The 14,050-nt window shown below is 38.5% G+C and overlaps 1 protein-coding gene across 2 annotated transcripts in view; it reads right to left on the bottom strand.

Moving 5' to 3' along the window:
* The window catches only part of trim25 (tripartite motif containing 25), a 34,238-nt gene extending 22,385 nt beyond the window's left edge, over nt 1-11,853 (bottom strand). For both annotated transcript variants that reach the window (XM_016281210.1, XM_016281211.1), the window contains exon 1: nt 11,209-11,853. In XM_016281210.1, coding sequence (XP_016136696.1) covers nt 11,209-11,805 — 597 coding nt within the window. In that variant the 5' untranslated portion in view covers nt 11,806-11,853. The remainder of the gene's footprint in view (nt 1-11,208) is intronic.
* Nucleotides 11,854-14,050: the final 2,197 nt, after the last annotated feature.

The raw sequence follows: 14,050 nt of genomic DNA, 5'->3' as shown, positions 1-14,050 counted from the left end.
TTAAAGCTGCCTTAAAACTGTGCATGCATGTAATATATTTTATATGAGTCACATTTAAGAACATGTCTCTGAAATGGTTTTCAAAACTGTCCTGGAGCAGCCCAGCACTGTCTCACTCATCTAACACACCCGATTTAACTCGTCAGCTCGTGTTTATTTTAGCACTTTAGTCAGTCAATACGCAGCCTGCAAAACACTAAAATAAATATCAAAGAAATAATACAGTTAAACAAGAAAGTAGCCTAAATAAGAAAGTTAAATACCCTGTCTACAGTACGCAAGCTGCGCGGCGCGACAAAATACTATAAAACTCATTATAATCAGTGATGCTACACTGGATGCGGCACGACACGACATGACAAATCCCCGACAGTAAACTGCCTCGTTCTTGATATGAGGTACTGACAAAGCGTTCAAATGTCCTGTGTAGACACTAGACAGACTCAACCTGTTGCGACGCGGCGGTGTCGCGTCCGGTGTAGACACGGTTCACTGTTCCGCTACTGTTATTACTGTTATTACACTTGTATACAAAACTTCGTATTATGCCCGTTATAGGCCTACTTTAGAAGACAAAGCATTTTTCACAAATAAATACATATTTAATAAAAATCTAATTAAAAAGGAAATAAACACTGTAACCAACAGGGCACTCAGTATTCTGGGAAGTTTGTGAGCATTGGGAATCATATATTTTTTTTTTTTCAAATAAAGCCAAGGTAACACTCATTTTACATACAGCACGCAATGAAAATGACATGAATATGACAGTGGGCAAATGCATAAAGTGCAGCATAATTTTAAATCACTAGTTTAAAGTTTGTCGATCGCGCATCTCCAGTGAAGCAGAACTCTCCTCCTGTCAGCATTCAATTTGCACAGACTGAAAGTCACGCAGAGAGCACGCGATCATGCAGGATACAAATGCACACATCACAAGATCTCATCTAGATTCGACTAAGTCTGCAAGGTTTGTGAAATTAAATGTTCATTAGTCATTCAAAGATTTGTTTAAATTATATAAATGCGTATTTACTGAATGCTGATGGCAAATGAGAAAGTATTATAATGTTTGCCTTTCTATTACAAATAATATTAAAGCAATCGTTATAATACTTTTTTGTATACATTTTAATTCCTTAGTTTAAAGGGGTGGTTCATTGCGATTTCACTTTTTTAACGTTAGTTAGTGTGTAATGTTGCTGTTTGAGCATAAACAATATCTGCAAAGTTACGAAGCTGAAAGTTCAATGCAAATGGAGATATCGTCTTTTAAAATTCTGGCGGATTAATGCCTACAAAAACGTCTGGTAGGGACTACAACGAGTTACTTCCCGAGTTCGTGACATCACAAACCCAGATAAACCCCGCCCTCGGGAAAAGGCAACAAAGGGGGCGAAGGCCATGCTGCGCTCGTAATAATCTAGAGGTGCACATAAAAATCTATTCATATATGAATCGCGATTCTGTCTTCTAACAATTCTAATGGATTCACAAGATTCAAAATCAATGTTCTAAAGCAGCGGTTCTTAATACTGTTCCTCGCATCGCCCTGCTCTGCACACTCTGCATCTCTCTCTCTCTCTCTCATTGAGCTCAGCTCCAGCAATGAACTGTTACAATTATACACTTATTTTCACATTGCTATGAGAAGCGTTAAACATGGACCCGTGTGCAGTTGCCGTACTGTATTAAAGCTTTAATCAGGATAAAACTGTATATTAAAAGCTAACATAAGCAGTAGCATTTACAAATAACAGCGTATCTAAAAGTATGAGACAGCAACAAACAAAAAACATAGGCCCACCATTAAAAGTCGTGCTTGCACAGATTCTGCATGATCCTCTTCAATAATATCCTCTGCTTCTCAATCAAGCTCAAACTGATAAGCGATATTAACGACGCCTTTGTTTACAATACAACATGCCGCTGAGGAGAGGGGCGGGACGTTAAGAAGCACACTAGAAACGGTTTAGCCAATCACAACACACTGGGCTAGCTAACCAATCAGAGCCCATCGCCTATTTCTGAAGGAGGTGCTTCATAAAAGAAGGAAATTGATCAGCGTGTTTCTCAGAGAAGGGACAGAGCGGTGTGGAATAAAGGTAAATTATGTGTAAAATAATGCGTTTTTTAAAAAACGAAGCATTAACACATGTTAGACTGCACCCCATAAACACAAACAAGCCTAGAAAACAACCACTGAACAACCCCTTTAACAGTTCTATCTGATTATTAGAGAGACTTCTATCCATATTAGACATAACTGAACGACAACAGCGAACAAGAGGGAGAATGTGATCGGTGTGCATTCAGGCGCTGCCGTTCTCAGCACCGTCAAAATAAAAGTCCCGTCTTGAACACATCGGCCAAACAGAAAAACCTACTGCGATGCCGATATTTGAAAAATGCCAAATATTGGCAGATATATCGGTTGACCACTAACCACAACGTTCTCTTGCATAGTCAAAAAACAAAAAAATTATGTTGGTATTAGTGGAATTGCATTTGCATGGTTTAAATTGTATTTATTCTGACCGTTATCACTTTGTAGTAGTAAATGAAGAGATGTCATAATGATCACCATGAAGTGTAGCATGGCTCAGTACTAGGATCATTTCTTTTCACCATTTTGCTCCCTTGGGCGATATCATTCAGAAACAGAGTTAGTTTTCACTGTTATGCTGACAACAGACAACTCGATATTTCCTTGAGGCCTGGTAAAACCTATTGATTTACAAAAGCAATGGAATGCATACTTGATATTAAAAACTGGAGAACTAGTAACTTCCTAATGCTAAATTCAGGGGGGGAAAATCCTCTATGTGGAAGCATAGAGGATTATCAAAGAGAATCGACCAAGTTTCACAACGTGCTGATGTTTATGTTAAATGAAAAACTTATGAACCTGCCTATGACAGTTGAAGCAATGGTTTATAGTTTGATGTCACATGAAGTTCCGTCATGTTCACTTTGTGTGGTTTTTAAAGTGTCAACTTTGGAGGTCCTGTACACTTGCATTATATGGACTCAGGAATTGATAATTTTTCTAAAAATCTTTGTTTGTGTTTATCGAAGGAAAGAAAGCCTTATATATTTTGGACAGCACTGGGACAGTGCGAGTACAATTATGAGACAATTTTTCATTTGGGATGGAATGCCCCTTTAAGCAACGTATATATATATATATATATATATATATATATATATATATATATATATATATATATAAATATAAACGCTTCCTTTAAACGCATATATATATATATATATATATATATATATATATATATATATATATATATATATAAATAACTTAACATCTTGCTGGATGGTTCAGCTCTTCAGTACTTAAGCAAGCTAGCATACACATAACACACTATCATGTTTTTTAAAGGGGTCATATGATGCGATTTAAATTTTTCCTTTCTCTTTGGAGTGCTACAAGCTCTTGGTGCATAAAGAAGATCTGTAAAGTTGTTGTGTTTAGATTATAAAATGACATACAGCTAAGCAATATCACATGAGGAAGAGTGCTTTCCCTGAATATCAGCTCCATTGAAAATCTTTATTGAACTGTAGTATAAAATTAATATAACAAGCACATTTTGAGTGAGTTTAATATTGTACCTATTTTCTAATTTTGCTTGATGAAGAGTCCAAACAAAGCCACAGCAGAACATTGTCCTACAAGCAATACACAGCAGCCTTATATTGAATGATTCACTTTATTCCTCACTGAATGAAACTGCCGTTTGAATGAATTTGATACTTGCCGCCACCTGCTGGCTGTTTTACTTTCATTTTGTTGCTGTATTCTAACTTTATATATTTAAAACATTATGATAGTGTTATGCAATTATATATGTAGCTTGTCGCATATGTTGCATAGTGTTTATGTAAATAAACACAATATGCAAATAAATCATTGTGGATATCAAATCCACCTGGCCTCTGTAACACTATCGCGTTCATTGATCAGCAGTCAGATCTAGCCTAGTCAGTGCAAAAACATTACATTCATTTATTCATAATTAATTTACTCATTTAACGTTAACGGATCACCAGGCAGGTGTACAGCAGTGACAGACAGACACATATAATGGTGTCCTGTATGGAAAGATGTTTCCCAGCTGACAGCTGTCCATTTTCACCTGTACAAGTGAACAGAACACTGAGCATCGGCAGCTAATGAGGTGCGTTGGAGTGATGGCACCGCCCCTCTTCATCTGATTGGCTAGAGGAGGAGCTGTCAATCTAGAACTAGTGGACCAATGATGACGCTTAATCTAGCTCTGATTTACATGAAACTCTAACCGCAACATTTGGAAAAGCAAGCGCAGAACGTGTGGAAACAAGAGCGAAGGGAAAAACAGCACAAGCATACAAAAAATAAAAATATGAGCAGAAAATGTCTGAGAGCAGAAAAAAACAGAGAAATATAACCAAGGAAAACATGATTTTGTGCGCAAGTCAGACAAATTTGCATTAATATTAAATTTTGTGCAATATGATTTTAAACGTGTTTAAACATGTTTAAATTCATGCTTATTTTTAAAAATGCGTTATACATTTTTTGATTTACGCTTATTATTTTTCAATCTGTGACCATTGTTTGCTATTCAGAAAATTTTGCTTTCATTTTTAAATCTTGTGCAATATATTTTTACTTGCGTTTTTACATTTTGTTTTCACGCTTGTTATTTTTTTATCCGTGACTGCAATACTTTAGCCGGGAATCTGATCCCATAGTTTTGTTCACTGAAATGGATTTACAGTTTTTCTCGATTGCTAACACACTATAACTGCTTCGTTTGGCACAATTTTCCAAACCATTCATACAGTTCCTGAAACAAAGACATGTTTCTCAAAACCTTTAACACATTTCACCTGTTTTCACACATGCTCCAACTTGCTCAGTGTTTTCTGCAAAACTCTACACAAGAACGGCATCATTTTGCACAGGTTTAACCATGTTCTCATTTAGAAAACACAATTTAGCTACATCAAGAATCACAAAATGAACACAAATAGCACACATTTATCCATGTGTGAACATTAAGTAGCAAAACTGATGGCACACAGGTCAGAATCTCAGGATGATATAAAGAGGAGCACAGGTGATTATGTGATTTGGAAAATGAATCCTACTAGTGGGAGACAGAGGAAGAGGAGTGGGAAAGAAAACTGAAGGGGACGGGGTCAAAGGACATTTATTCCTGATGAAATACACAGCACTATAGTTGATCAGGCTTTTGTGCATGAGGACAGCTGGCCTACAGGCTCATCTACAGGCTTTCAATACTACTTACAGATAAAACATAATGACAGAACAGTAGCAGTACTTCAGATGAGAGAACTTTTATTTTTTATATGTACAGTAAATACTGAAGAACAAGTTGTACACCCTCAAACTCATAACTGCTGAACTGATCTGTAGCCAAGTACAGTACTTCTTACATGTACTAAGAGATGACTCTATATTCTGTTGTGTTCATATGCAATTCTTTGGTATTTGACCTTTTCCTTTCTAGTGCTTTTCAACTACTGTACTGTAAGATCTCTTTACAGCAGTGTAATGAAAATAGTATTTTCTTACTGTAAAGCTTATTGTTGAATTTCACTGTATCTGCTATATTTACTGTAACATGTATCATATAATTATGTTGTATACTGTAATAGACATTGAGCTGTAAAATGATACCTGATTGCCAAAAGAAGGTTTTTGCAACAGTGTTATGAATTGATCTCATTAGTGTGTAAAACTATGTTGTTGTGTGTGTGTTTCTGAGGGCTTGTCTGTCATGTCTGAGGGCGAAGTTTGTTTGTTTTTTCCAGCAAGATTGAATAGTTTTGAGTGGAGAGCTTCATTTTGACCTGAAAATAGGAAGTATGGGGAATTGGGTGAGAAGTTATGGATTTGTGTTTAGAGTTTCGAAAAAAGGAGTCACAATTTCAAGAAATGTATTTAAGCAATCGACAAAAACTGTAAGATAATAAACAGGTACGATTTTAAAACACTTTCTTCTCAAATTACATTTTATATCCTTGTCTTTATTTATGTGGTAAAAAGCTGTGTAATTAGTGATACAACTATACATTATGCCTTAAATGTCTTGTCTGAACTTAGTCTAGACTCAAAGCTGTTTGTTAGGAACTGATTTTCTTTGCGGAAGCTTTGCATTTAAAGAGATAATAAAACATTTAAACTCAAATCAATATGGATGTTCCAAATCCCTTACTTAATTAGCTTAAAGTTGCAATGTGTAACATTTTTGAGAATCTGTTTACAGAAATGCAAAGTAACATACAAAACTATGTTTTCAGTGGTGTATAAATACCTTACAAAATTCACCGTTATGTTTTAATTACCTTAGAATAAGCCATTTCTATCTACATACAACGCGGTTCCCCCTCCATGGTTAAGTCGCCATTTTGTGCCACCATGTTTCTACAGTAGCCCTAAATGGACAAACTACTCTACAGAGCATGTTTCATCACTGTTGTTCTTCTTAGTTTCTTCCTCGTGTTTTTAGTAGGGGTGCTCCGATTGATCGGCTACCGATCACTATCGGCCGATAATCACATTGGGATGATTGATCGGCGGTCTCTAAAAGGCCGATCTCAAGCTGATGACGCTGCTGTGAGAGGTTTGGCACGACATGCAGCAGCACAGGCTCAGGCTCTGTCCGGCGCAGGTGAAATAATTATAATGCTGAAGGTGAGGTACTCACCTTCATATTTTTTTCATTAAATAACTTATAAAGTAATTTGAAAACCTTGTGTGAGATGTAATTTCACAAACAGCTTTCTCTTTCTCTCTCAAAATACGCAGTTGGCTTCAAATCACCACACATCGCGTCTGTCTATAAGCGAGCTTCACGCTGCACAGTTGACACAGGAATTGTCACTTGCACAGTCGAGGCAGTGTTACATGATCACTAAAGTTTATAAATTGCATTTCTTTTTAATTCTTGCAAGTGTTTAACCATTCAGCGCTAGCGCGCTCTCCTGGAGACTGAGCGCTCATGCACACTGGCAGCGCACACACATAATGCCAAATTCACACGCACTCCGTTTGCAGTGCGTATGCGGTGCATATTTTTTCCTCGCTCATGTTAACGGATTAATAAAGCGTTCACTGCACAAGGTTACGGTCCGGCAGTGCGTTCCAGAAGCGGCGCGTCTGCAGCAGTGCAGAGATCGTTTCCACACCGAGTCTATGTTTGCTGCGCTGCAAGCACTGAATTAAAGTAACAGCCGCATTGTTTGCAGTAAATATGAACATGGATTGACACGAAAATGTAGTAATTACACCATAAATGCATATGATTAAAGTCTACTGTGTTTCACAGTCAACACATATTTTTAAAGGAAAAGAGCACTTTTAGATAAACAAGGCAATAAGAGATGGCACTAGTGGAGGTAGGAAAACCAAGTTCTTTATGAACCGCAGGATTGCTTGTAATAAAGATTTCAATGCAAAAGAAAAGGCAGTAGAACTGACTATTTCGGTCAATGGTAAGAAAAGTAGTTTAAATGTTTTGCCAATTGCTTGAGCAACTTAATATATAAATCTAGAAGTAAATGCAAAAGTAAAAATCATTGAATAATGTGTTGCTTATATTTATTGAGTTTAAACATGTCTGTGAAAGATTGTATTACTTTACTGTGTAAAAAAAGAATCACAATGCTGAAAAAGCATTTTTAGTGACAATGTTTGGATTTGAAATCAAAATAATGGATAAATGTTGTGTTTGTGGTAAACAGCCACGGATCAGTAGCGGACTCTTCTGTGAAAGCACAGTCCGTGCTGCTTCCCCCCCTCACAAGAGTCACCTAAGAGGGGAATTCCCCCCATTTTCAAAAATGAAATTCAGGCCCTGAATAAATGTCTAAAAATTCTGATTGGAGTATCAATATAAATAGTTATAAATGATAAAAAGAAGGCTTTAAAAAGATCGGTATCGGCAGATACTGCTTTCTGTGATCGGCAAACGGTGATCGGCCTTAAAAACCCTGATCGGAGCACCCCTAGTTTTTAGAGGTAGTTTGCATCGTCGCTACGTTGAAGATGCACGAAGTAGTAGTAGTTGTTGTCGTGTGGTTTATTAGAAGCAGAGGTCGTTCGTAGAAGTAAGAAGAGTAAGAAACGCTTGAATGGCTACTCTGCTGTCTCAGATGACGATAACCGTAGCTTCTCAGGGGGAGGGCTAATCCATTTATTGCAATTCGCAACATCACCGCTAGATGCCGCTAAAATCTACACACTGCACCTTTAACTGGAACCAGGAACACTTCACACCTGATGTACTTTTGTTACATTAAGGACTTTCGCACCCGCAGGAACCTTTTCATAGTACCAGAACTTATTGTGGAACTACCCACTTTTTGGCGTTTTCGCACCGCCGGAAGTGGGTGCGATTTTATCATTTAACTTGTATATTTAACTTGTATCAAATGTAGCACTGCTAGTTGTCGTTGGAGATTCTTAGTCCTCCTTTCCGTTCTTTCAATCGCTTTATGTATACGTCGACTTTCCATGTCAATTATTGTGAAACCTGCGAGACACAACAAAAACACAGCTCCGATCACAGCGTCTTCCATCCTCCTGTTGTTAATGTTGTTCTTTGTTTCTGTTGTTGAACGCCGCGCACAAATGACGACGCTGTCGACCGGCTTACGTCACTTCTTAGCACACACTCTCAGTGTGAATGCAACCCTTTAAATGGTACTGGGAAATAGTTCACACAAAATCATCCCAGTACTTTAGTACTGTACATTGATAATTGTTGCGAAAGGCCCTATTGAAAGAAGAATGGTATCTACGCTTATACAATGATTAGCCACAACATTAAAAACATTGACAGATAAAGTCAATAACATTGATTATATTGCTACAATGGCACCTGTCAAGGGGAAGAATTAGGCAGCACGTGAACAGTCAGTTCTTAAATTTCATGTTTTAGAAGCAGAAAAAAATGGGCATGCGAAAATAATCAGATTCAGGGTCATGGGCACCCAAGTCTCGATGCATGTGGACTGGGGAGTGAGGGCTAGCCTGTCTGGTCACACAAAAGAGCTACTGTAGCTCAAACTGCTGAAAAACCTAATGTTGCCCATGATAGAAAGGTGTCATAGTGTACATAGAACACAGTGCATTGGAAATTGCTGCGTAGCCAGGCAGAGTGCCTATAGGGCCTTTCGCACATTTTGCGCGAACTATTTCCCAGTACTATTTAAAGGGTTGTATTCGCACCGACAGTGTACGTAAGATGGTCGACACACAGTGACGTCATTTGTGTGCGGCGTTCAACAACGTAAACAAAGAACAACGTTAACAACAGGAGGATGGAGGACGCTGTGATCGGAGCTGTGTTTTTGTTGTCTCGCGGGTTTCACAATAATAGACATGGAATGTCGACGTATAGGCTGCGTAAAGCATTGAAAGAACGGGAAGGAGGACTAAGAATCTCCAACGACAACTGGCAGTGCTACATTTGATACAAGTGCCTGCACTTCAGCGTCCGTCCATCTATCGCGGTTCTCCATACTTGCGAAATAAGTTGACACAATGTTTACAGTATGTTTACACGGCGTTTTAAATCATGGCGGGTGAGGGCGGTTTCGTACGCGTTTGGCCAATCAATGTCTACTTACGTCACTTTAGTACCAGTTGTGCTGGTTAGACCCTGCTCCGGAGTAGGAGCTAATTTGGTCCTCGAAAAAGGCAGTCCGGTACTAAAATCGCTCCCAGTTTGCGAACACGGCAAAAAGTGGGTAGTTCCACAATTAGTTCTGGTACTATGAAAAGGTTCCTGCGGTGCGAAAGGCCCTAATGATGACCCCTGTTCACAGCAGCAAGCGCCTAAAAATGGGCATGTGAGCTTCAGAACTGGACCATGGAGCAATGGCAGAAGGTTGTCTGGTCTAATGCATTATGTTTTCTTTTAGATCAGGTACTGTAGATGGCCGGGTGCATGTGTGTCATTTACCTGGGGAAGAGATGGCAGCAGGATGCACTATGGTAAGAAGGCAGGCCGGAGGAAGCTGTGTTACGCTCTTGCCAATGCTAAGTTGGGAAATCTTGAGTCCTAGCATTTATGTGGATGTTACTTTGACACATGCCACCATGGTTTAAGGAACATGACAAAGAGATCAAGGTGTTGCTTTGGCCTCCAAATTTCCCAGATCTTAATCTGATTGAGCATCTATGGGATGTGCTGGACCAACAAAACAGATTCATGGAGGCCCCACCTCCTCCAGGACTTAAAAGATCTACTGCTAATGTCTTGGTGCCAGATACCACAGGACACATTCTGAGGTCTTGTAAAGTCCATGCCTCAGTGCACCAGAACTTTTTTTGCCAGCACAGAGGGGACCTACATGATATTAGGCAGGTGGTTTTAATGTTTTGGCTGATCAGTGTATAAGTCTGTTCTGTGGTTCCTTGCTACTATCGCCTTTGGCTTGCTCAGTTGGGGCTTAAAAGACCATCATTATTAAATATTATTATTTTGCCTTCACTGACACTATCAGATGTGAACAAATCTAGAACTGGACACTTGGATAATAAAACACTGCTGTCTTTTGTTGAGCTTCCTTTTGAGTTCATAATTGATTAACTTTGCGACATTGACACAGTTATTGAATTGAACTGAATCAACAACTGAGTTGAAAATTCTAGAGCTGCTTAAATTAATTAATTTCATATATGAAATTTTCAACATCAGCTCTGTCATTGAACTAAATAGAATCAAAATTGAACGTGTTTACTTTAGCTGAATCATGATACTATCTTAAGTTGAGCTGCTTTATAACTGAATTCAATATGTTTTATAATTAATGGACTGCAACACTGAACATGTTATTGAACATGAACCTAAATTAAGCTGAATAATGACAACTGTCTGTACAGCTGAAAGTTAAATAATTTAATAAGTAAATTTTGCGACACTGTTTGTTTCGGTGAAGCTGATTTGAAATAATCTGTATTGTATAAAGGCCAATACAAAGAACTGTGACTTGACTTGAAATGTGTGATGATTACTGTCATGACATTACAGAACGCTGATATCAGGGTACTCAGCGCTCTTGCTAGTGTGATATTACTTGAGTATATCATGCTACGGTAAAGGCAATTTTCAGGATTATCTATCATATTTGTTCACGTCTGTTTCTACATTCAGGTTTACAAAAAGGCCCTACCTTTTGTTTGAAGCGCCGCTCATCTGCCGTGATAAACTCACAGCCTTTATGCATGTCCTGCAGACAGGTACTGCAAATGCAACTCTGGTGCTGACTGCAGTAGAACTCCATCAGTTTGCCATGATCTGAACAGAGACGCTCCATCAGATCTGGCAGCGGATCACACAGTTGATGGGCCCGAAAAATGGCATTCTCTCGGTGAGGCCTGACATGATCTTCACAATAAGACGCCATACATGTCAAACAAGTTTTGACCGCTTTGGCTTCCATGCAGTTGTCACACTTGATCGCATCTGGATCTGTCTTTTTCACCTCAAAATGTTCCTTGACGGGCTCAGAAACACCCGCTTTTATTCTATAGGCATCAAGCACCGCGCTGAGGACGGTGTTCTTCTTTAGTTCAGGTTTACTGGTGAACACCATTCGGCACTGAGGGCAGGACAGAGATGATACCCTGTCGTTCCATGTCGCTTCGAGACAGTTGGCGCAGAAACTGTGTCCACAGATTAAACTCACCGGGTTCTCGAATAGACATAAACAGATACTGCAAGTCAACTCGTCCTCTAGACCCTCTAGTAGAGACATATTTTCCGCCATTTTGACACGTCCAAGGTAACGGCGACAACTGAACGCACTCTCAACCACACCCTTGGTGAAAACGAAACTAATCTAGGCGGAGAAACGAAACTTAAACGGTCCACACGTCACAGAGTCATGAATAAACTAACGAACTAAGTAAAGATGTGTCAATAGACAGAATAATGTTACAAAAATTAACTGCGATTATTATTCAAAATTTTGAATTTGCTGATATCCACATGTAGAAATGGTTGCTAAATAGTACCTTAATGCTACATTCAATGTTCTAATACAATTTATATAAAACTAATTGTAATAATAATAATAATAAAGCTGAAAATAACAGAAAACAAACATAAAATAACATAAAACAACTGCGCATATGATTTTTTTCGCGTAAAGGTACAAACAGTTTCTTCAAATGAGCACAAGAGGACGCTGTTTGCTTATAAAATCGTTGTTTGAACATTTGGTGGTTAGTAAAAGCAAGACTGAAAATCTGAATAGAATTTGGACGTTTTTGAAGAAGTTTTTGAAGAATAATTTTAGCATCATTGTTTTATTTATCAATAGCCTACGTCAAGGTGTTTTTGCCACTCAATTTCCCTTCAGAAAAAGACCACTTCTTGAATCTGTGATCTCATACTGAGCAGAAGACTTTTGTGGGTCGTGGTGAATTATACTTTAATCTGAAGTTTATCCAAATTAAACAGATAAACAATTCACAGTTTTTTTTTAAATACTGTGATTTTGTTTGTTGTTGTTGTTATTTTTAGTGCTTTTCACGATACAAATTGTTACAAATAAGCTTAACAGAAAATGAAGTGGTGATGTCCATATGGACCAAAAAAATCATGCAGTTGGTTAATGACATGTATTCAAACAAACGGTGAACACTATTAACATAAATGGTTTTATGTTATGATCAAACTTTTAGTAAAATTTGGTCGTTTTTCATGTTGGTTCAGGGTTGGCGTCATCAGAGGTCCTTGGAGGGGTTGGCATCATCTCTTCTCAAGTGTTGGTCATCTCAGATCTTCGGCTGGATCCAGACTGAAGCTTGTGTAATTCCTTGTTACTTTGGGATTCCCATACCGTGGCAGAAAAGAGAAGCAAATAGAGGAAAATTTGCATAGCTGCTGTTCAAACCATGCAAAAAATGACAATGTGCTCAAACCAAGCAAAGAATGATAATGTGCATTTAATCATATATAACTGGAGTACAAGGTTATGAGAGACATTATGTACAGTGCCTTGCAAAAGTATTCAATTCTTCATGTTCTGTTATGTTGCTGCCTTATGTTAAACTACTTTAAATTTCTTTTTTCCCCCCACATCAGTCTACACTCCACACACCATAATGGCAAAGCAAAAACAGAATTGTCAAAACTTACTAAATGCATTTTAAAACAAAAACTTAAATAAGTACATTGCATAAGTATTAATCCCCTTAACTCAGTACATAGTTGAAACACCTTTACAGTCTCAAGACTTTTTAGTATGATGCAACAAGCTTTGCACATCAGCATTTGGCAGTTATATCCCATTCTTGTCCTCACCTATTTACCTCTCAAGCTCTGTCAGGCTGGATGGGGGCAGACGCACATTTTCAGGTTTCTCCAGAAATGTTTGACTGGGTTCAAGCCCATTCACAGAGTTGTCTATAAGCCACTCCTGCTGTGTGCTTAGGGTTATTGTCCTGTTGGAAGGTGAACCTTCTGACCAGTCTGAGGTTCTGAATGCTCTGGACTGGGGTTTCTTTAAGGCTATCTCAATATTTTGGTGCGTTGAGCCCCTCAGTCCCTGCCACAGAAAAACAGCCTGCTACCAGCACACTTTACTTTTGTGATGCTACTCTGCAGGTGATGAGCAGTGCATGGTTTCCTTCAAACATGATGCTTTGAATAGCAGTTCATCAGACCAGAGAATCTTGTTTCTCACAATCTGAGGATTCTTTAGGTGCTTTTTTTTTTGTTGCAAATTCCAAGTGTGTTTTCATGTGTCTTCACTGAAGAGAGGAATGAGTTGGCCATACCGCCATAAAGACCAGATCGGTGGAGTGTTGGCGTGATGTTTGTCCTTCTGTAGGTTTCTCCTATCTCCACATATGATCATAGAGCTCAACTAGAGTGGCCATCAGGTTCTTGGTCACCAGTTTAACCAAAGCTCTTCTCCATCGATTGCTCAGTTTGGCCAAGAGGCCGTCTCTAGGAAGAGTCCTCGAATGCAGCAGAATTTTTTCTGAACTCTTCCCCAGATGTGT

Source organism: Sinocyclocheilus grahami, unplaced genomic scaffold, assembly GCF_001515645.1.
Source record: "Sinocyclocheilus grahami isolate Dianchi unplaced genomic scaffold, SAMN03320097.WGS_v1.1 scaffold148.1, whole genome shotgun sequence".
NCBI classification, from domain to species: Eukaryota; Metazoa; Chordata; class Actinopteri; order Cypriniformes; family Cyprinidae; genus Sinocyclocheilus; species Sinocyclocheilus grahami.
This window is presented reverse-complemented; position numbering and strand designations above follow the sequence as displayed.